The sequence below is a fragment of the Selaginella moellendorffii genome, unplaced genomic scaffold (genome assembly GCF_000143415.4).
Source record: "Selaginella moellendorffii unplaced genomic scaffold, v1.0 SELMOscaffold_8, whole genome shotgun sequence".
Taxonomy (NCBI): domain Eukaryota; kingdom Viridiplantae; phylum Streptophyta; class Lycopodiopsida; order Selaginellales; family Selaginellaceae; genus Selaginella; species Selaginella moellendorffii.
In genome coordinates this window covers 2264307-2284262 of record NW_003314269.1, presented here as the reverse complement: position 1 = coordinate 2284262, position 19956 = coordinate 2264307, and the positions used below count along the sequence as shown (strand labels likewise).

Here is a 19956-nt window from a genome sequence, read left to right as displayed (position 1 = left end):
TGTTTAAGCAAACAAAAAATCCATGGTTTAAGGTTTATCATGTTAGTTCCTACGAAATTAAAAGATATAGTTCTACTTGTCTGAACTTTAACTTCTTATATGTGTTATAAATTAGAGTGAGTTATTAATATCAGAATGTTTAAACTGTCAAAAAGTTCATTGGCAAGAAAAGTGAAGACAATGAAACTACTAAAGTACTAAAGAATAGAGAATATAGAATAAATTTATATTAAACATTTTGAGTATGATATGATGCCAATAAATTAACATGAAACACATCATATGCACAAGATAATTCATCTAGAAGATTCAACTTACAAGATATATCACCATCTTTTTAACACCGAATAAGGCCTAACAATATCTTTGTAATAGCTTCCAAAACAAATACCCCTTAACATTCATAACCACAATTAGCCTAATACATTATATTCAGTAGTGCTAATACATTGATACCTATTTTGAGTTTTGCCCATTTCCTTAGTTGCCTTAGATTAACTTTAGTTTAGTTGTTTTGCATAAGTCTCAATGGGTAGGCTAACATTTCAAGACATTAGTTTCAGAATAATGATCTATTGAGGAACCCATGAGTATTTCATTGTAGCATCTCCTATAAAGAATAACCAATAATGTTGTGAAATTTATTATTATAATAGATTTTTATTATGTCCAAATGCTCAACCTAATTACATTAAACCGTTATGACATAATATTCCAAATAATCCTCAACTTGAGCAATTATACATATGGTTTGCCCATATGTTTGAAGATGATAAGTTGTATTAAACTTTAATTTAATACCAAACAACTGGAATGTGTGCCCCAAAATTTTCCCATAAACCTCAAATCTTTATTCAAGATTATCTCTTTGAAAGTTCATGAACCCATAATATTTCATAGAAATAGAGTTTTGCCACTTGTTTAGCATTCACTGTAAAAGCTAAAGATGCCCATATAACATGTTTTGAATTTAAATCCCATGAACAAAAGGTTGGGTTTGGTTACTATTTTAATCAATAATAATAAATATACTCCTCAATAAGCACATTTACATTTTATCAATTATCATTAAGTCAATTCCTTTCATTCAAGATGATATATCAAAATGAGAGATTTTCCTTGGGCTAAAGTATGAGTGTACAAACTCAATCATCTTTAGAGAGTTAAAATTCTTAAAAGCCTATTTCTCTTGCATAGGTGATAGCAAAGATTGGACTTCTAGCTTCAAAGATTCTCACAACTTTCAGTAGTGCCTAAGACTTTTAGCTACAGGAGGACAATTTATTCTCCCCACAACTTTGAATCACGAGAACCACTCTTCTAAGTTATTCTAGGCTCTCTTCACTTTAAAAAGTTGACACCAACACTAAAGAAAAAAGAGTTAGACTGAGAATGTTGTTAGTGATTGTCGCTCTAACTGCTCTGCTTTTTATCACGCAATGGATGTGGAGCAAGCGCGTCAAGCTTCCCCCAGGCCCTAGAGCTTTGCCTCTCATCGGCCACTTCCATCTCCTGGGAAGGCTCCCCCATATCTCACTCTATCACCTCTCCAAGAAGTTTGGAGCCCCCATGTACTTGCGCCTGGGATCCGTGCCACTCTTTGTAGTTTCCAGTTCATCCATGGCCAAGGAGTTCCTCAAAACCCACGATGCGGCATTCGCACACAGTGTCCGTCGAGATCGCTATGTATAACTACAGGCGAGGGTGAGTACCACAAGAATATTAGGAGGATGTGTTCCATGGAGCTCTTCACGGCCAGGAGGGTCACCTCCTTCACCAAAATCATCCGGGACGAGCTGTGGGATCTTACTGCCGAGCTCTCCAAGGCTTCCAAGGGGGATCAACCGGTGCCATTGCGAGGCAAGCTGAGATCACTGAGCTTCAATGTCATGACTCGCATCCTTATGAACAAGACTTACTTTGGATCCAAAGCTTCCAGCGATGATCCAGAGGCGCGGGAGTTTGTGGAGGTCATTGACGAATTGCTAGAGTCAGCCGGAAGTTTTTCCTTGGCCGATTACTTCCCCAGTATCAGCTGGCTCGACTGGAGCATAGCCCGCTGCAAACAAGCTCACTGCAAGATGGATGCATTCCTGGACAAAGTTTTGAGCGAGCAAAGACCCGGAGAAGTTCCCGACTTTGTGGAGATGACGAAGGCACGAGCCCGAGTACCTCAAAGCCTTGCTCATAGTAAGCTCAAAACTCTTGATTTGAGCGAGCTAACTCTTTGTGGTTCTTTACTAGGACTTACTTCTTGGTGGCTCCGAGACATCGTCAACCGTGATTGAATGGGCTATGGCCGAGCTTCTCCACAATCCCGAGTGGATGGAGAAACTCCAGCAAGAGATTGAAAGCGTGGTTGGGCGAGATCGAATGGTGGAGGAGTCTGACTTGGCGAAGCTGGAGCTCGTCAACGCTGTTATCAAGGAGACATTTCGTCTCCATCCCCCGCTGCCCCTTATGATCCCACACACGTCCCCGGAGCCTCGAATAGTCGCCGGCTTTGAGATTCCAGCAAAGGCGACAGTGGTCATCAACGCATACGCGATTGGAAGGGACTCCCAGGCTTGGCCAAATGATCCCGACAAGTTCAAGCCTTGGAGATTTGTTGGCAGCAATACCAACGTCTATGGCCATGACTTTGAGTTGCTTCCGTTTGGATCAGGAAAGCGAGGTTGTCCAGGGCTTCCTCTTGGGCTGCGGAACGTCCAGTTGGTGCTCTCAAACTTGATCCATGGGTTTGACTGGAGATTTCCAGATGGAAAGTTGTCCCTTGACAGTGTCATCAATGTTATTGCGGATGTTGTTCATCAAGCCCAAGTATCACCAAGGCTTGAGCAGTGTGTCTTTGACAATCTTAAAACTTAAGTTATCTGAATGGATGAATGAATAAAGCCCTCTGGAATATTTTTTATCTAATTGGTTAACTCAAGAAATATCCTCTATACAGCTGTACGTTTATACGATGGGCAAGATCGTTTGCGTCACGGGAGCCAATGGCTTCATCGCCTCCTGGATCGTGTGCAAGCTCCTCCAAAGGGGCTACACAGTTCGTGGCACGGTGAGAAACCCAGGTAAAAGATCTAGCGAGTTATAAGAAGATCCTGACTGATCGACCGGCAAATCGAGCAGAAAAATGCGGCCATCTCTTGGGGCTGGATGGAGCAAAGGAGCGCCTCACACTTTTCAAGGCCGATCTCCTGAGCTATGAATCACTGCTGCCGGCGTTTCGCGGCTGCCATGGAGTCTTCCACACAGCTTGTCCTGTGGCCTTCCAATTCGACAATCCAGATGTATGGTATTCTCATCTCTTTCTCCTCCTAAATCTCGCTCACGAGTTTCTTTTCGTTGCTAGGATGTTTTGGGTCCTGCGATTCAAGGCACCGAAAACGTGATGACTGCTTGCTCCAACGAGAAAGTCCAGAGGGTGGTGATGACTTCTTCCGGAGCAGCCATTGTTGCCGATCCAAACAGGCCCAAAGATAAGGTGGTGGACGAGAGCTGCTGGAGCGACTCGGAAGCTTGCAAGGAATGGAAGGTAAGAAACTAAAGCGAGAGCTCTTCGTATTTGATTGATCTTTCTGTGAATCGAAACAGTCGTGGTACTCGCTCGCCAAGACCGAATCCGAGAAGCTGGCATGGAAGTTTGCAAAGGAGAAAGGCCTCGACTTGATTGTCATCTGTCCGGTGATGGTTTTTGGCCCGATCTTACAGCCCACCTCCAACACCACGGTGGAGGCTCTCAAGAATATCATCAAAGGTATAAAGCTCACAGCGGAAGAAAACAAAAAACTCTTTTTTTTTCTTATCCAGGATCGAGCATTCCAAATTCATGGATTCGACTGGTAGACGTGAGAGACGTCGCGGAATCTCACATTGTGGCTTTGGAAAACGAGGCGGCGTCCGGGCGATACTTTTGCTTTGCGCATTGCATTCACTACAAGGACGTCGTCAGCGTCCTGGCCAAGAAATTCCCGCAACACTGCAATCCCGAGCTCCAGTAAGTCGATTTTCTCTCCACAGTCCATGTATATGATCTTCTTCTCTAGGTGCGATGAGAGCCAGCCCGTGGGTGGAATTGCTCCAGAGCTCACCAAGAATGACAAGCTTTTGAGCTTGATCAAGGAGACAATACCATACGAGCAGACACTGGTCGACACAATAAGCTGCCTTGACGACAAAGGTTTCATGTAAATCAAGGTTCTTTTCAATAAAATTCACGAACTTTCAAAGGATTGGTATCAAGCTTTTTGTCAAACTTTCAATTTGAAACGCAAGAACAATCTTTCTCTTTTGTCAAAAGCTCTGCCGACAACGCGAAAGCGATGCCCAATCAAACTCGTCTGGCAAGAACGGCATGTCATCGACAAGATCCCATGCCTCTTTTACGTATCCGCCTCGTGAGAGAGTGTCCACAACGCTGGCAAAGTGCTGCTTCGACGCGTCAATCCCAAAATCGGTGCGCATGGATCCAAAACAAGAGCAAACCCACGAAAAAGCCCCGGCGTGGTTGCCAACAAGCAAGATTCCAGCCAAAGTTATGTCGTTTGGCATTTCAGTGAAAACCATCTTCCGAAAGAGATCTTTGGTCTCCAGCCATCGTCCCTTTCGAGCAAACGCGACCATCAAGGAGTTCCAAGACACAAGGTCTTTTGTTGGAAGCCTTTCTAAGAGTTTCGTAGCTTTATCAGTATGCCCTTTCTCGGTATATGCAGATAGAAAAGTGTTCCACGACACTAAGTCTCTCTGCGGCATTTGATAAAAGAATTTCTCCATTTCGCAAGAACCAGATCTAGCGTAGCTTGCTAGCATGGCATTCCACGAAAATATGTTTCTCTCCTGCATGAAATCAAACACATTCTTCGTTTGATCAAGGTACCCGTGCCGGGCATACGAAGAGAGCAAACACGTTGATGAGACCACATTCCCTCCTGTCAATGACTCCAACTTTCCTTCCCACCTCACTTGAGATAGAAATGCATTCCAGCAGGCACTATCTTTGTCCGGAATCATTGTAAAAATCCTCATTGAATTCTCGAGCTGCTGGTTCCGGGCATACAACACCATCATGCACGTCCACGAAACGACGTCAACCTCGGGCATTTCCGCAAACAAAGCCTCAGCCTCGCGTGTATACCCAACCTGGGCATACGCGCTCAGCAAGGAGTTCCACGAAACCAGATTCCATTCTGGCATCTTACTTTCGAAATACTCCTCCGCCTCCCTTATTTGTTCATTTGACACAAATGCTGAAAGCAAAGCGGTCGTGGAAACAACATTGCGTTCTTGCATGCCGTCATAGATTCTCGATGCCTCGTAGATATGCCCTTCACGGGCATACACTGTAAGCATCGCATTCCAGGCGACAAGATCATGCTCGGGCATGCCAAGAAACATTACACGAGATTTATCAACATTTCCGGATTGGGAGTGTGCTACTAGCATGATTGTCCAAGATACGAGGTTTTGCTCTGGCATGGAACCAAATAATAACCCGCATTCCTGTAGATGCCAGTTCCGGGCATATGCACTAAGCATCAAAACCCAGGAAAACAAGTTCTTTCGACGGATCGAATCAAACACCTGACGAGCAGAACTTGGGCTCCCACATCTCCCATACATTTCGACCACCAGGTTACACAAGTAAACCTCGTATTTCAGCGAATCGCTCAGACGAGCATGAATCTCACGAGCTGCTGGGAGGTCTCTACAGACCCTTATCGCCTCCAAAGTTTCATTCCTCGCCTGCATGCCTCAATATGATCGATCTGCCAGCCACCACCTTTTTCTCTTCCGCGTTCACAGGCCCATGGCTATGAAACTCGTTCGAGAACGCATTGGCTAGCAAGAGATAAGCCGCAGTGTGGTCGGATTTGAGCTCGAGGAGCTCTTTCGCCACCCCAGCCCGGATCTCTCTTTGCTTGTGGCTCTTACAAGCGGCGAGCAAACACGTCCAGTCCAAGGAATCGGGAACAAAAGGCATGGTGGCGATCAAATCTCTTGCCTCTTCAATGTAGCCACTTCGTGCGAGGAGATCGATCATACCGCTAAAGTGTTGCTTGCTTGCCTCCAGTTCATAGTCCCAATGGATGGAACAAAAGCACGAAATCCCAGCTTTCAGGTCTCCGGCATGGCTGCAAGTCATAAGGATACAAATGCAGGAAACATCGTCCGGATTCCGGCCACTGATGTTCAAGGAGCTGAAAATCTCGTGGTTTCCGCTGCGAACATTGATCGAGAGCAGGGAATTCCATGAGAGCATGTCAGGATCTGGCTCGATCCGATCGAAAACTCTCTTTGCTCCGTGAAGATCACAAGCTCGAGCGTACAGAACCATCAACGCATTGTACGAGGCTGTGTTCCTGAATGGCATGCGGACGTAAAAGAGCAAAGATTCGTGGGTGCTCCCGCTTTGGGCATATGCCGTGAGCATCGCATTGCAGGCCACAACGTCCCATTCCTCCATCGAATCAAAGAGCTGCTTGGATTCCTCAAGATGCCCGTTTTGGGCATATGCTGTTAGCATCGTCGTCCACGATATCAGATTCTTTGTTTGCATGGATTCAAAAACAACACTGGCTTTGATTACGTCTCCATTGTGCGTGTGTCCGCCCAGTACGGAATTCCAGGATACCGTGTCTAGCTCGGGCATATTCTCTAGAACCTTTGCTATCATAGCATTATGCCCACAGTGGGCATATCCCGCTAGAATTGTGTTCCAAGAGAAGATATTCTTCTCTTTCATTCCATCAAAAACTCGTTCGGCTAAATCTATCTCTCCGATTTGGCAGTAGCACGAGAGCATGGCATTGGACGATACTAGGTCATATTCCGGAATCTTTTTGAAGAGATGCTCGGACTTTAACAGATACCCGGCTTGGGCATATGCCATTAGCATAGTCGTCCACGACACGATATCCCGCTCGGGCATAGAATCGAACAATGAACCGGCCTCGTCCGTACGGCTGCCTCGCACGTACGCCGCCAGCATGGAGTTCCACGTCACCAAGTTCCTCTCGGGCATAGCCTCAAACACGGTTTGGGCTTCTAGCAAATACCCATTGACGGCAAATGCTGATAGCATGGTGGTCCAAGACACAACATCCTTCTCACGCATCGAACTGAAAATCTGTCTGGCGCCATCGAGATCCTTGTTCCTGGCAAACGCTGCGAGCATCACATTCCAGATCACAAGGCTCCAATTGGGCATCGCCTCGTACATAGATCTTGCCTGGGCGAGGTGCCCATTGCGGGCGTAAGTCGCAAGCATTGCCGCCCAGGTGAATGCGTTCTTGGGCTGGATGCGATCGAAGAGGCGGCGCGCGTCCGTCACAGCGCCCCAATTGCCATAGATTTGGAGCAAGAGATTGGAGGCATAGACGTCGGAATCGAGGAGTTTGCTGCGCGAGTGGAGCTCGCGGAGGTGATCGAGGCTCTTGCATATCCTAAGCTCGCGGAGGAGAGCGTCCCTAGCGGTGCCGTACAAGGAGGAGGTATCCGTACCCATCTGGGATCTATCAGATTCGTGTTTTATTCCATGGGAGAACTAGGGTTGCCCCTTTCTCGTCCAGGAGAGGCGATCCCATGCGCTGGGGAGCTCATTGATCCACATTGTGAGTGTTGTTGTGCCGTGCCGCGCGCGCTGGTCGGTTGATCGATCGCCTGGCGAGTCAAAGCCCTAGCGCGGCGATGATGGACGACAGCGGCGGCCATCCCCTGGATCCAGATCGCAGGTACTCGGTGGAGAGCTTGACCATGGATCCTCTCCTAGCTGACAGGGACGAGGAGGAATCCAGCCGGTCCAATTCGAACAGCACCTATAGCTTGGTCGCGTCGCCGGTGGATCCTCTTGCTCATCCGCTGGGCCGCGAGGATTCCCAGGAAGAAGAGCTAGAATTCTCCAAGGAAACCAACGACGACGACGACGACGACGATGACGACAGATTGGAAGATGCTTCTTCGGCTAGAATCACGAGCACTGCCGGGGGGGAGCGATTGATCCACCAGCTGCAATCCAGCTCCGAGGGAGAATTCTTAAACATTATCGTCACGCAGCCCCAGAAGGAGGCCGATTCCGCGAGCTCGCTCATCCCAGGTGGGAGCTACTTCGTGACTTATCTCGTCAGCGCTAGAACAAACATGCCAGAGTATGGGAAGAGCGAGCACAACGTGAGGAGGAGATTCAAGGACATCGTTGCTCTTGCCGATAGCCTGGTGGAGAAGTACCGTGGCTACTTCATCCCGGCCCGGCCGGACAAGAGCATCGTGGAGAGCCAGATCATGGACAAGCACAACTTCATCGAGCAGCGGCGGCTGGGGATCGAGCGCTACTTGCGCCGGCTGGCCTCTCACTCAGTGTTGAGAAAGAGCGAGGAGCTCAGGACTTTCATAGTTTCCAAGGCCAAGCTCCCGATGGTTCCGACGCTGGATGTGGCGTCGAGGATGCTCGACGGTGCTGCCAAGCTTCCACGGCAGCTCTTTGGCGATGGCCCGGCGGCGGTGAATCCGCAGGAGGTGGTGCACTCTGCGAAAGGTGGCAGGGATTTGCTGAGACTGTTCAAGGAGCTCAGGCAGTCTGTGACGAATGACTGGGGGGCAAGCAGACCTCCCGTGGTTGAGGAGGACAAGGAGTTTGTGGAGAAGAAGGAGCATCTCCGGGAGTGTGAGCGGCGGCTAGCTCATGCTTCACAGCAGGCAAGTTTACACTTTTTCTTTTCCTTGCTTTATCTGATTCTCCGATCTTTCCTTTCTCTCCCGTTATTCGTTTTCTCATTTGATGTTGTGTGTGAAACACAGGCTGATGCATTCACCAAGGCTCAGAAAAATCTTGCCTCCGTGCTGGGGGATGTGGGACTTTCGTTTATGAAACTGGCCAAGTTGGAAACGCAGCAGGCACCCAATAAACCCCATGGAGCAGACGTGCGGCGCCTAGCTACCGCAGTCGTGAGATCGAGCAGAGGCCAAAGAGCATCAAATGCGCAAGCCGAAAGACATCTGGTATGTTTTCGTTTTTTTCTTTTTCTCGCTCGAGAACTTGACGTTTTTTTTGCTGCATAGGACTATCTTCACGAGCACCTTGCAGTACTGCAGTCGGCTCAATATGCATTTGCGGACCGCGACAATGCGCTGCTAACTGTGCAGACTTTGCTATCGGATATCTCTATCATGCATGCACGCGCTGAAAAGCATAGCGCTGCGGCGTCAAAAGTTTTTGGAGGGGATAAAGGCAGGAACAAGAAGATCGACGATTTGAAAGACTCTATAAGAATGACTGAGGAAGCCTGTGAGTGTGCTCAACAAAAGTACAACCAAATCAAGGTCTCGATTTCTCTGTTGCTTTTACGTTGTCGCTCTTTCTGACCCTCGAAGCCTGTCTCTCAGGATCACAACCGGACAGAGATTGAGCGTTTGGAAGGAACAAAGCAAAGCGAATTTTTTAATATGATTCACGGGTTTGTCCAGTCTCAGGTTGGATGAAGAGGTTTTTCTATTCCAACTGATCATTGCTCTTTTGCATTCCAGGTCGGCTACGCTGAGAGAATTGCAAAAGAATGGACCCGAGTAGCGGAGGAGTCTGCTGAGTACTCCGGCAGGCGTGTAGATTCGCCCATTTTCAAATCCAATCTATCGTTCCATGGGTAATGCAACTCATATCTTTGCACTCTTGGGAGGAAGCTTTGATGTTTTGTCAGGAGATAAAAACCAGGCAAAACAGGCACGTGGCAGCATGCAAGATAGCACAAGTGTCAAGTGCATGGATCTTATTCCTTGAAGAAGGAAGAGCAAACGAGGGTAGAGGAGGAAAGCAATCTAGCGTTGTAGCACAGCAGCGTCGATCGAATGGCTTCGTGCGACAAGGTACCGGCTGGACAGATCCCAAGTTCGCCGGATGATGTTCCTGGAAAGCCCACCACGATGATGTCCAAGATAATGGAGAAGGGTGCCGATATGCTCCAGTCCCTCGAGCCAGTGAAGCAGATTCAAGAGGTAAGCTTTGTCAAAGGTGTGATTTTTCTCAGAGTTCTTTGGATGTTAATTCTCCTGCAGCACATCTGTACCTTTGCGTTCTACTCCCACGATATGAAGCGGCAGATTGAAACCCATCACTATGCTTCTCGTGTCAACGAGGACTTCACCCAGTGCCTGGTCTTCGATCGAGACGACTCTCAGGCTCGTCTCATAGGCAAGCGAGATTTTCTTTCTTTCTTTTTCGTCCGTTACTCACGCCTGGTTTGAGTTCAGGAGTGGAGTACATTGTCTCGGATCGCATCTTTGTAACGCTGCCAGACGAGGAAAAGAAGCTTTGGCATTCTCATTCTCACGAGGTAATTTCATTCTCTTTTCCTGGAAAACTAAGCGGGAAGCTGCTTCTCTCGTTAGATCAAGACCGGGCTTTGGGTCCACCCAGGCGTGCCCGAGGCCGTCCAAAAGCAGGAACTCCACAAGCTGGCGCCAACATACGGGAAGTTTTGGTGTACTTGGCAGTTCGATCGAGGCAAGAACATCTTTCCTGGAAAACTAGAGTTTTTATCCTTGTGATCAGGTGACAGGCTTCCAATGGGACCTCCAGCGCTGATGATGTCGCCGCAGGAGGAATGCCCGGTTGATTCCAAGCTCGTGGAAGCGCGAGACAAGAAATATAACATCTCCACGACTGAGAGAGCTGAGTCGAGACGAGATATAGCCGGACTCTCCCGTGTGGATCCTCTGGCCGATCACTGGAAGGCTAGCGGCAAAGGCATGGTCGTGGAGCTCAAGGAAGTTGATATGGCTCTTCCAGGTCCGTATCCAAGCTCTCAGCTTTCGCTGTGATGGGAGAGACGATGATCAAAACTTGGAACTTCCAGGACTCGCGGAAAGGAAGTAGATCCTGTTTCAAGCTCTCAAAAGTCTCCAGAGATGTGATCAACTTCCCAAGTTCGTGGACAGCAGCCACAAAATAAAATCCAAAGCCTGGTTTTTCAGCACCATCTATCTCTTCGCAAAGATCTAAAAGTTTGGTTTTTTCTAGCTTCCCTCCCCCATTTATTTCGTGGAGGTGGTGTTCTTACTTGGCTTTTGGATGCTTGGCAACGAAATCCACCGCTGCTGGAACCGAGACGAGCTTATCAGCAACTTCGTCGGGGATGTAGAGCACGAATTCCTCCTCGAAACCCATCACAATCTCCACCACATCCAAGCTATCCAGACCCAGATCGTTCATGAAATGGCTGGATTGAGTGAGCTGCGAGGAGACAAAACACGCATGAACCCTAAATTCCAGAGAAGCAAATCCTCGATCGATCAATCACTCACCTTGGCTGGATTCACTTTGGGGTGCGCCTTGACGATCATCATCACCCTGTCCAGCGCCTCCTTCTCGCTGATGCCGTCTTGCGCAGGGGCGGACATCCATCGCCGCCCCAGCAATCCCCATCCCCGCCCGGCATCGATCTGGGCGTGTATAGAGGACGATGGAGCTGGCACTGGCGGCGCCAACGCCGCCCTCGATCGAAGCAGCGAGCCACCGCGAGCGGCGATTCTTCTCAGCATTTTCTTCCCCTAGAGCTCTTTATCCCAGTGGAGTCATTCCTATTCTATTCCAATCCAGGCCGCTCATCACGTGGCCTATTCCGAGACCATCTTGGCCGTTGAATCGCTCACCCATAATTTGTGTATAATCTCTGTATATATTTCGATTTCCATGTACTACAGATAGCGTACTTTATCTATCCTCGCAACAAGAGAGCCTCCGCCATGGTGAGTGCCATTCAGCCATTTGCTGCTGCAATCAAGCACAAGGATTTAGCTCCGCCATCGCCACACAAGGTTGTGCTCTAGACTTCACTCCAAAATCTTATCGTCCAAAATCGCTGGCATGGCCATGGATAATTTTGCAGGATGCTTCTCCACCCGCGTCGAATAGCACCAGGAGAAATGTGGCACTGGGTGTGATTGGGGCTTTTGTTTTGGGGGCTCTCGCGGTGGAGCGCCCGGACAAAGCTGCCGCGGTTGTCACGGGAGGATCCCGCTTCGTCAGGCCCGAAACGCGAGAGAAAATCCGCGAGGAGATCGAAGAGGTCAAGAAGAAAAACAAGTAGAACATCCATCGTCCATCAATATGTAAATCACATCAAGCAAAGCACCAATGGTAAAACATCACAAAATCATCATAGTAAAACTATGTGCTAGAACGCATAGATCGAATCACCGGCTTTAGTGGGAGCCAGGATCTGGTATCTCCACAGAGAGAGGGAGCCAAGTAACCCCAGATTGCTCCTCCACTCTTGCTACCAAGTCCAGCAAGCTATTGAACAATCATCTGATTAGTATCATCTAGTATAGACTAAGTTTACTTATAGTTTCCCATACGTGATCGTGAGCCCAAACAAGCGAATGGTGACGAGCATTTGAGATTTTCCAAAGTCGTTGTCAGGGGTAATTTGGTGGTGGATTTGCCCGGTCGCGGCAAATGAAGGAGAAGACATAGTCGCCACCGAGCCTGTTACACCACCTTATGGCTCCAGTCTCCGTGTCGAGTGAAACCACGCATCGTCGCAGAGGGTTGCGTTTGATGGGAAGCAATTGGTTCGATTTCGAGGCATGCTTGGACAGAGGCTAGAACCGTGTAGAGATTTTCTCCTCATCCTCTAGCTCTTTTCTAGTCCAATCCAGGCCGCTCATCATACTCCGAGACCATCCTGGCCGTCGAATCGCTCACTCATACTTCTACAGATAGCGTACTTTATCCTGGCAACAAGCGAGCCTCCGCCATGGTGAGTGTCATTCAGCCATTCACTACTGCAATCAAGCACAAGGATTTAGCTCCGCCATCGCCAGGCAAGGTTGTCCTCTAGACTTTACTTGAAAATCTTATCGCCCAAATCACCGGCATGCCTTTGCGCTGCAATGCAGGATGCACCTCCGAGTAGCGCGAGGAGAAATGTGGCATTGGGTGTGATTGGGGCTTTTGTTTTGGGCGCTCTCGCGGTCGAGTGCCCGGACAACGCTGCCGCGGTTGTCACGGGAGGATCCCGCTTCGTCAGGCCAGAAACTCGAGAGAAACTCCGCGAAGGGATCGAAAAGGTCAAGAAGAAACACAAGAAAAAGTAGAAACATCCGTAAATGTATATATATATATAAATCCCATCGCAAAAGCTTTAAAATTTGCTAGGCAGGAATGAAACACGAGGAGCATCCACTCCACCACTGCCGCCACCTCCAATTCCATCCGATAAGTCCTTGAAAGCTTTGTGCCCGAACCTCTCCACGTCCTCTGCAAGCATCAGCACCACCTCCTTAGTGACATACTCCATTGCATAGACCTGTGAATAGAGGCGTTGCACACCATTGACAACGTTGGCGAGGCCGTAAGATCATCGTTGAGCTGCCGGAAGCGAACGGTGGGCGAGAGTGCGACCCAGAGATCAAGCTTGAGTTTCTTGTCCAGCTCCGTCATGGTGTCGTTGATGAATCGTGCTTTCCCCTGGCATTGCACGGCCTTGTCAATCTGCTGCTTGAGTTTGTGCTTGGAGATGTCGCTCCACATGTAGACCGCCGAGAGGCCATTCCTGGAGCCTGCAAAACTGGTGTCTGGAGTCCCAATATAGTTCGGATTGCTCGGTGGGTTCAGTTGGTATCTGGCGTCCAAGGAAGAGTCATAACTTTCGCCAAGAACAGATCACCTTGTCTTGGACATGAAAATGCCGCATGGAACCAGTGCACCTATCCACTTGTGCCCGCTCATTGCGATGGAATGCACAGCGTCCAGGCTGAGATCAAACTCGGGGGCGACTGCCACAGCGCAACCATCCTCAAACTTGCGGCCTTCCTCCGCTGCCATCTTGAGATACGGCATGTAAGCGGCACCGAGTGCGCCGTCGACGTGGAACCGTACGCTCGGTGTACCGCCGACGTCGATGATCCGCTTGTCGTGGTCGTAGAACCGGACGAGCGTGTCCATGGCTTCGACAACGCTGTCGAAGGCGCCCTTGAAAGTGGTGCCATAGTTGAGGTTGACGAAGATGGGGTGGCCCCTCTGTGCAAAGAAGAGTACGAGCTCCGCGAGAGATGGTTCTATCCTCGGGGCCCTCGTCATGCGACAGGACCTCGTCCTGCCACTTCGAGAAGTAATTCTCGTGAAACTCTTCGCAGCACTCTGGGAATGGAGCGGCGCTCCTCCTGGCTCGGGGCGGGCTTGGCATTTGGAGGCATGGCTGCTTGGCGAAAGACAAGCCGTGGAGATGCCAACACTTTCTTTTTGTCTACACCGGATTCCATGAGGAGGATTTTGCCACCGAGATAATCTCGGGCATTCCACAGCGCATGCATGTTGCCTTCGGTGGATCCCATTTGATGTCAAAGAGGAATCCGTAATAGCCCTCCTTCCTCGTCACCCTTCGCATTCCACAGTGATGCGTAGTAGTCGAGCATGGGGTGCTCCATGAATTTGGTGTTGGTGGAAATGCAGTCTCGTGGAATGTTGTTCATCTGGGGTCATAGTAACCAGCCAATCATACAAACATTTGACCACGATCACTTACATGCATGCCGAGGAAGTCATTCAGTTCGTCAATCTTCTGGTTGGCCTGGACCATGAACCGGGGTAGCTGCTGCTTGAGATAGGCGAGCGTCCTGATGAGCGTCTCCTTGCGGGCTTGCAAACGGTCGGCTGGGTGTTCTTCGAGATTGCCGTCCGTCAAGCTGGACGCAAGATCGAAGTTGACACCCTCGAGAGCTTTCCGTGGTGGGAGGGGAATCGCGCTGCGCGGGTACCATGGATGGATGGATCGAGAGAAGCCAAATGCCAAGAGAACGAGAAAGGACTAAATATTGCTGAGCACTGCAGAGACCTTTCTAACTACAAAATTGTAAATATATAAATTTATAGATAAACATACTAAAATGTTACATGAGGTTGACTGTCTCAATTAGGGTGTCCCTGCATTCCTCCATGGCTTGGAGGTACTTTGAAACATCTGCAGATGTTGTAAGATCTCCTAGGAAGGTGGGTAAGTAGTGTGTGTAAAACCTGAGTATTGGGAAGTAGACGTGCAATTGGAGAGGCTAGACCACGTTGGAGATCTTTGACTTCAAGCCAGCAAAGCTGGTAGAGTTGCTACTCTTGTGGAGTAGATGGTGACTTGAGCCAACCTGTCACATGGAAATGGTGTGCACCAGTTCTGTAGCATAGTGGCACTGTGCGTTTGCATCACTATCCTGTGCTCTGCCTTTGGATCTGTCTATGCGTACATGGAAATGCCGAGGGAGAATTGGACATGTGCTGGGACTGATGGCATGGTACAACAGAAGTCCAATTTGTCACTGTAGGTTGATCTGTAGCAAGTATTCTTTTAAAAGTGGTTTTACATTGGTCCTCGCAAGCCACCCTTTCAAAGCAAGCTCAAGAGATTGTCATGGCTGGTTGGGCAAGGAGCGCTTCCAAGTGAATTCCCAATCGTGCTGTCTAGGTAATACGGTCGTTCCACCATCTGGTTTAGAGTTCCTTGTGAAGACCAATGGAGTTAGTGATTGCAGTGACCACACATCAGTCCATAGTCTTATGTTTGGTTGTGCATTGTTTCTTTCAGGCCTGGATTCCACTTGGAGTAATTCTGTGCAAAGGATTCCACATTATGTCTTTTCCCATGTCCCGAAGTCATGATGGAGGAAGCTCTTGTTTAGTGCTTCTAGTTATGCCCAGCATGTGGCTGAGTACTTAGTCCCCATGCATCAAGAGAAGAGTGGTCGTGATCCACATGTTGAAGTGTTGTTTCCTCACATCCCAACGATAGATGGAGGGATTGTGTGTGCTAGGCAATTGCTTCTCAATGGGTCACATAAGTGGTCCACGTGCACTGGCGGTGGATTTACAGACTCAAATATTTATAGCCCTCAACTTTCATAATCTCCTCTCCTCAGAAAAGTTGTGGTGAGAGATCCTTCTTCAAGCCAAAGACAACTATTTGTGTCTTTGCAGTGTTAACACCTAGAAACGTTTATTGACTAAGTATGCTCAAGAGCAGCAAGTTGTTGTTGCATGGCTTACTCAATGGAAGCAAAGAGGAGTAGGTCATCCGCATAGAGCAACAGGTGAAGATAAAGGCTAGCCATTTGGATCAAGGAGAGTGATATGTGTGTAAACAATGTCTTGAGAGTGTTTATATTAATGCTGGAGAGCGGGCATCCCTGTTTAACTCTTGCATCACTTATGATGGAGACATCTTTGTTAAGCTCTACTTGGATGTGAGAGTAAAGGTGACAAATGTGAAGCGGTGCTCCAGGGTGTTCAAGGTGTTGGTTAAGCAAATGTCACAACACATTATTGAAAGCCTTTTGAAAGTCCACAAAACAGTAAAGGAGATGTCGTTTTTTTAGCTCTAGTTTTGTTTAGAAGTGTTCACAAAGTAATCAAGTGATCAATGCAGCTGCATTTGGGCCGAAATCCAGCCTGTCCCGACACTTCTATCCTCATGTCCTCTACCCAAAGTGTAAGGTGGTGCTCTAGAAGCTAAGTGTAGAGTTTTAAAAACACACTACTAACCATGGTACAACATTAGTTGGTAGGTTGAGTTGGATTGCAATACTCCTGTTGATTTTTCTAGTGAGTGATCTTTATTGCAAGATTAGAGTATGACAAGTCTACTTATATCATGAGAGATGGTGGAAAATAACAGTAATAGACGTAAATTGGATCAGTTTCTAGCAAGCTTAAGGGCTGTGTAGTATTTAGTTGTAAATTGACAAACCATTAACACCTCAAGAAGTAAGCCTTGATATGTTAGAGATAGGTTGAGTTGAAATAGTGTTGTCTAAGAAGGCTAGGTAGAGTAGGATCCTTGGCTTGTCATCAGGATGGAGATAGCATGAGCAATCTTCTATATGGTTTCATGTGTCCCTTTTGGAACATTTTTTGAAGGGGGAAACTTTTAACTTTTTGTTCTGTCCACCCCTTAAGTGACAGCACTGAAAAATGCTTGAAACCTGTAGAACAAACTAATAAAATAATGCCATGTATAAAAATGGCAATCATCACTACAATTTTATATTAATGACAAATTTTATATTAATGACATAGCATTTTTCTTAAAATTTTATTAGGGGAGTTTTTTCTTTTAGGGGGAAAAAAGAGGGACACATGGAACCTGGTGGGGGTTGTTGTAAGCAGGTGGGAGTGGCCTAGGACAGCTTGTGGCAACAACTTGGTGTAGATAAAATGACTAGTCATGAGCCATGGTTGGTGTGATATAGAGTCTAATATGGGAGAGATCATGGTATGGTATGGATCACAGATGGTGATCTCTGTAGGAATTGGGATATGAGCAAGGACTTCATATGTAATGTGATAGATAAGCAGGTCTGTTGTGACATAGTGTCTGGCTGGAAGAGATTGTAGAGTGAATCAGTGGTCTAACATGATGCATCAACATTTGGGATGGAGCAATGGAGGGAGAAGCATTTTGGCTGTGGTGGCCCTTATCGAGATGGACACTTTGTGGATATGCAAGACTTTGTGACATCAACAGCATCATGTGGTCCTGCAGAAAGGCAGAAGTTAGTGTATCCGTATATGGTGTGGAGCATACTTCCAAACCATGCCTGTAGTAATACAGTCAATGGTGATGAACTGCTATTGGACCGCTCGAATTTCGGATAGATAAGGTGGCCTATCTCCTAATTTAAATGATGGTTGTTGTGTTGTTAATAGTCTTTGTATGTTTGTCCAGAGAGCTCTTGTGGTTGACATTTATCTCTCCCATTGGAAAATATTTATATAAATTTAAAAAATTATAATCTAAAATTTATATCAACCGTTTTAGAAAACTGCAATCAGCTCGTAAATGTCAGATTTGTCAGAATTTAAAAATTATCAATAAGCTAAGCATGCTTCTTAATTTTATATTTGTGGGGGGTGCCTTCGTGAGGAAGCGTTCCAAAAATTTGGATATGCCGCTATTATGTGACCAGCACACGGTATTCTTTAGTAAAAGGCGAAAGAATAGTTCGCTTTGCGCTGACCACACGGCTCGTGTGTTTTCAAATCGATCCTTAATCTCTTTATATACACATTCCCAGGCATGAAACCAAGCTCCGGCATGTGGGATATGTCCAAAAGCCCTAGGTCACCGTACACTTTCGTACTGCCCTTATTCTTAGAATTTCAAGTTTGAAATTGCTAGGCCACACAGAACGCGTAGATCGAATCACCGGTCGTGGGAGGCATGTATCCAGATCCAACGAAAGCACACCCATCGGCCACAGAGAATCCCCCGCCCTGTTTGGAATTTGTCATGCCCCTCCACACAATCCTCCCATTCCTGGCGTCCAGCGCGTAAATGTAACCCGCGTCCTCGAACGATCCAACAAACAACACATCGTTTGAAATGGCCACCGCTCCATAAGCTAGAGCACCGGTGGGATTTGCCGTGGACCAGAGTATCGCTCCAGTGTTGGCATCCATGGCTACCCAGCCGCCCCCCCGAGTGACATTGCTAGATGGGATGAGCGTGAAGTTCAGCCCATCTCTGTTGACGATGTTGGTGTAGATCCTCGTGTTATCAGCGGCAGCTCCCCAGATTGCTCCTCCACTCTTGCTACCAGGTCCAGCAAGCTATAGAACAATCATCGGATTAGTATCATCTTGTATATACTAAGTTTACTTACAGTTTCCCATACGAGTTCTCCAGTTGATCGGTCGTGAGCCCAGACAATGCCGCTCTTCTGGCCCGTGACAACCACATCTCTCCATCTGTTTCTGTGACGAATGGTGACGAGCATTGGAGATTCTCCAAAGTCGTAGTCCGGGCCCGGCTGCGAGGGGCATTTTGGTAGTGGATTTTCCCGGTCGCGGCAAATGAAGGAGAAGACGTCGCCGCCACCGAGCCTGTTACACCACCTTATGGCTCCGGTCTCCGTGTCGAGTGCGACCACCGCATCGTCGCAGAGGGTTGCGTTTGATGGAAAGCAACCGGTTCGATTTGCATCGAGGCATGCCTGGATGGACGCTGGAACCGTGTAGAGGTTTCCAGTTGCGATGTAGACGAGGCCTCGCTTTTCGTCGATGGAAGGGCTGCTTCCCCAGATTGCGGCTCCAGAGTAAAGTTCATTTTGCCCGTGGTTGTCTGGAAGCATGCCCGTTTTCCAGATTCGTGACCCTGTCGTCAGACTGAGCTTTTGAAAGCTCCCTTGGAAGGTGCAGCAAATGGTGTCGTTCACCTCTTGGTCTGACGAGATTCCAACGTAGAAAGCACTGAAAACATATAAACATCAATAGTAATAAGTAATATAAATAGGAAAAATACTTACTCTTTGTGAGCTGTTCCAGACATGGTAATTTTCGCAAGGGGCGTTTCCTCAAGCTCCTGGGAGATCCATACTAGCTTTCCAGTCTCTCTTTTCAACGCGACAACCTTGGCAGGGCCGAGCAATCCAATGATTACCAGCTCTTTTGTCAGTGCCGGAGAAGTTCTTGAGATCACCCCACTCAAGCCTGTGATCTGTGTCAAATTCACCCTCCAGACCAAAGATCCTTGCATAGACACCGCAAAGACAAGCCCACTCCAAGTTGGAACGTAGACCACACCCTTGTAGATGGCTGGAGTCGCCGAGACGAATGGTCCAGTGACAAATCTCCACTTTTGAGCGAGGGTGTGAGCGTTTTGGGGGCTAATCTTGTGCTCCTTCTCCTGGAAGCGCCTGTTGGTGATATCTCCTCCATGGTTTGTCCAATCTCCTTGATCACATTCACATATAGTCTTGCAGAAACACAGTAAGAAATCTAGAAAATCGCTGTGCTACTTACCAGCAGGAAGAAGCAAATCACAAGTGTTATACTATACGCCATTGAACTGATCCATCAAGGAATGGATTTTTATAAAGGAAAGTCCAAGATAGCTACAACCGTCATTGACATTAAAGACGAATGAGATTTGTAAGTTCGTAAACCCTAAAATGCATATGCCCTAAAACCCTAAATGC

The 19956-nt window shown here is 47.7% G+C and overlaps 8 protein-coding genes and 1 non-coding gene across 11 annotated transcripts; 4 read left to right on the top strand and 5 right to left on the bottom strand.

The window, feature by feature from the left end:
• The first annotated feature begins 2168 nt into the window (after positions 1-2168).
• On the top strand, positions 2169-2868 carry LOC9632108 (cytochrome P450 CYP736A12). Its single transcript, XM_024672119.1, has 2 exons — positions 2169-2190; positions 2245-2868. Exon 2 carries the CDS (start codon positions 2296-2298, stop codon positions 2866-2868), a length of 573 nt encoding a protein of 190 aa, XP_024527887.1. The 5' UTR covers positions 2169-2190; positions 2245-2295.
• Positions 2869-2918: 50 nt separating this feature from the next.
• Positions 2919-4232, top strand: LOC112345459 (cinnamoyl-CoA reductase 1-like). The gene is made up of 6 exons (XM_024672255.1): positions 2919-3074; positions 3133-3293; positions 3356-3538; positions 3598-3760; positions 3814-4000; positions 4050-4232. The coding sequence occupies exons 1-6, from the start codon at positions 2966-2968 to the stop codon at positions 4192-4194; spliced, it is 948 nt and encodes a 315-aa protein (XP_024528023.1). The 5' UTR covers positions 2919-2965; the 3' UTR covers positions 4195-4232.
• A 64-nt stretch (positions 4233-4296) lies between these two features.
• On the bottom strand, positions 4297-5622 carry LOC112345414 (pentatricopeptide repeat-containing protein At4g02750-like). Its single transcript, XM_024672118.1, has one exon. The coding sequence runs from the start codon at positions 5620-5622 to the stop codon at positions 4297-4299; it is 1326 nt and encodes a 441-aa protein (XP_024527886.1).
• Positions 5623-5734: 112 nt separating this feature from the next.
• On the bottom strand, positions 5735-7507 carry LOC112345413 (pentatricopeptide repeat-containing protein At4g02750-like). The gene is made up of 2 exons (XM_024672117.1): positions 6635-7507; positions 5735-6478 (listed from the first exon to the last, which is right to left on the bottom strand). The coding sequence occupies exons 1-2, from the start codon at positions 7505-7507 to the stop codon at positions 5735-5737; spliced, it is 1617 nt and encodes a 538-aa protein (XP_024527885.1).
• Positions 7508-7558: 51 nt separating this feature from the next.
• Positions 7559-9806, top strand: LOC112345458 (sorting nexin 2B-like). Of its 2 annotated transcripts, XM_024672251.1 has the most exons (6): positions 7559-8694; positions 8797-8997; positions 9058-9318; positions 9382-9468; positions 9523-9638; positions 9693-9806. In XM_024672251.1, exons 1-6 carry the CDS (start codon positions 7690-7692, stop codon positions 9697-9699), a joined length of 1677 nt encoding a protein of 558 aa, XP_024528019.1. In that variant the 5' UTR covers positions 7559-7689; the 3' UTR covers positions 9700-9806. The 2 variants fall into 2 exon arrangements, with proteins under 2 accessions (XP_024528019.1, XP_024528020.1); XM_024672252.1 differs by lacking the exon at positions 9693-9806 and having other exon boundaries at positions 7560-8694; positions 9523-9665.
• Positions 9746-10970, top strand: LOC9635412 (oil body-associated protein 2A). 2 transcript variants are annotated; one of them, XM_024672256.1, is made up of 6 exons: positions 9746-9987; positions 10048-10183; positions 10243-10325; positions 10381-10495; positions 10544-10780; positions 10848-10970. In XM_024672256.1, the coding sequence occupies exons 1-6, from the start codon at positions 9841-9843 to the stop codon at positions 10865-10867; spliced, it is 738 nt and encodes a 245-aa protein (XP_024528024.1). In that variant the 5' UTR covers positions 9746-9840; the 3' UTR covers positions 10868-10970. The 2 variants fall into 2 exon arrangements, with proteins under 2 accessions (XP_024528024.1, XP_002967390.1); XM_002967344.2 differs by having other exon boundaries at positions 10544-10970.
• On the bottom strand, positions 10890-11558 carry LOC9632107 (acyl carrier protein). Its single transcript, XM_002966990.3, has 2 exons — positions 11296-11558; positions 10890-11224 (listed from the first exon to the last, which is right to left on the bottom strand). Exons 1-2 carry the CDS (start codon positions 11530-11532, stop codon positions 11048-11050), a joined length of 414 nt encoding a protein of 137 aa, XP_002967036.2. The 5' UTR covers positions 11533-11558; the 3' UTR covers positions 10890-11047.
• A 6296-nt stretch (positions 11559-17854) lies between these two features.
• LOC9632106 (polyvinylalcohol dehydrogenase) lies at positions 17855-19877 on the bottom strand. Its single transcript, XM_002966988.2, has 4 exons — positions 19781-19877; positions 19285-19733; positions 18643-19228; positions 17855-18589 (listed from the first exon to the last, which is right to left on the bottom strand). The coding sequence occupies exons 1-4, from the start codon at positions 19820-19822 to the stop codon at positions 18155-18157; spliced, it is 1512 nt and encodes a 503-aa protein (XP_002967034.1). The 5' UTR covers positions 19823-19877; the 3' UTR covers positions 17855-18154.
• Positions 17891-18007, bottom strand: LOC112345485. The gene has a single exon (XR_002992073.1). It is a non-coding gene; the product is annotated as a U5 spliceosomal RNA (small nuclear RNA).
• Positions 19878-19956: the final 79 nt, after the last annotated feature.

What these genes read in the sequence shown, in the direction of transcription:
- LOC9632108 (XM_024672119.1), top strand. Translation starts at nt 2,296, where the DNA reads ATGGCCGAGCTTCTCCACAATCCCGAGTGGATGGAGAAACTCCAGCAA.
- LOC112345459 (XM_024672255.1), top strand. Translation starts at nt 2,966, where the DNA reads ATGGGCAAGATCGTTTGCGTCACGGGAGCCAATGGCTTCATCGCCTCC. An exon ending in TCTCAAGAATATCATCAAAG is followed by an intron (nt 3,761 to 3,813) that starts GTATAAAGCTCA and finishes TTTCTTATCCAG; the next exon opens with GATCGAGCATTCCAAATTCA. An exon ending in CACTGCAATCCCGAGCTCCA is followed by an intron (nt 4,001 to 4,049) that starts GTAAGTCGATTT and finishes CTTCTTCTCTAG; the next exon opens with GTGCGATGAGAGCCAGCCCG.
- LOC112345414 (XM_024672118.1), bottom strand. Translation starts at nt 5,622, where the DNA reads ATGTATGGGAGATGTGGGAGCCCAAGTTCTGCTCGTCAGGTGTTTGAT.
- LOC112345413 (XM_024672117.1), bottom strand. Translation starts at nt 7,507, where the DNA reads ATGGGTACGGATACCTCCTCCTTGTACGGCACCGCTAGGGACGCTCTC. An exon ending in ATATGCCCGAGCTAGACACG is followed by an intron (nt 6,479 to 6,634) that starts GTATCCTGGAAT and finishes GAATCCAAGCAG; the next exon opens with CTCTTTGATTCGATGGAGGA.
- LOC112345458 (XM_024672251.1), top strand. Translation starts at nt 7,690, where the DNA reads ATGATGGACGACAGCGGCGGCCATCCCCTGGATCCAGATCGCAGGTAC. An exon ending in AAAAGTACAACCAAATCAAG is followed by an intron (nt 9,319 to 9,381) that starts GTCTCGATTTCT and finishes CCTGTCTCTCAG; the next exon opens with GATCACAACCGGACAGAGAT. An exon ending in ACGGGTTTGTCCAGTCTCAG is followed by an intron (nt 9,469 to 9,522) that starts GTTGGATGAAGA and finishes TTTGCATTCCAG; the next exon opens with GTCGGCTACGCTGAGAGAAT.
- LOC9635412 (XM_002967344.2), top strand. Translation starts at nt 9,841, where the DNA reads ATGGCTTCGTGCGACAAGGTACCGGCTGGACAGATCCCAAGTTCGCCG. An exon ending in CTCTCAGGCTCGTCTCATAG is followed by an intron (nt 10,184 to 10,242) that starts GCAAGCGAGATT and finishes GTTTGAGTTCAG; the next exon opens with GAGTGGAGTACATTGTCTCG. An exon ending in GGCATTCTCATTCTCACGAG is followed by an intron (nt 10,326 to 10,380) that starts GTAATTTCATTC and finishes TTCTCTCGTTAG; the next exon opens with ATCAAGACCGGGCTTTGGGT.
- LOC9632107 (XM_002966990.3), bottom strand. Translation starts at nt 11,532, where the DNA reads ATGCTGAGAAGAATCGCCGCTCGCGGTGGCTCGCTGCTTCGATCGAGG. An exon ending in CCAAAGTGAATCCAGCCAAG is followed by an intron (nt 11,225 to 11,295) that starts GTGAGTGATTGA and finishes GTCTCCTCGCAG; the next exon opens with CTCACTCAATCCAGCCATTT.
- LOC9632106 (XM_002966988.2), bottom strand. Translation starts at nt 19,822, where the DNA reads ATGGCGTATAGTATAACACTTGTGATTTGCTTCTTCCTGCTG. An exon ending in TGATTTGCTTCTTCCTGCTG is followed by an intron (nt 19,734 to 19,780) that starts GTAAGTAGCACA and finishes TGTTTCTGCAAG; the next exon opens with ACTATATGTGAATGTGATCA. An exon ending in TCTGGAACAGCTCACAAAGA is followed by an intron (nt 19,229 to 19,284) that starts GTAAGTATTTTT and finishes ATATGTTTTCAG; the next exon opens with TGCTTTCTACGTTGGAATCT.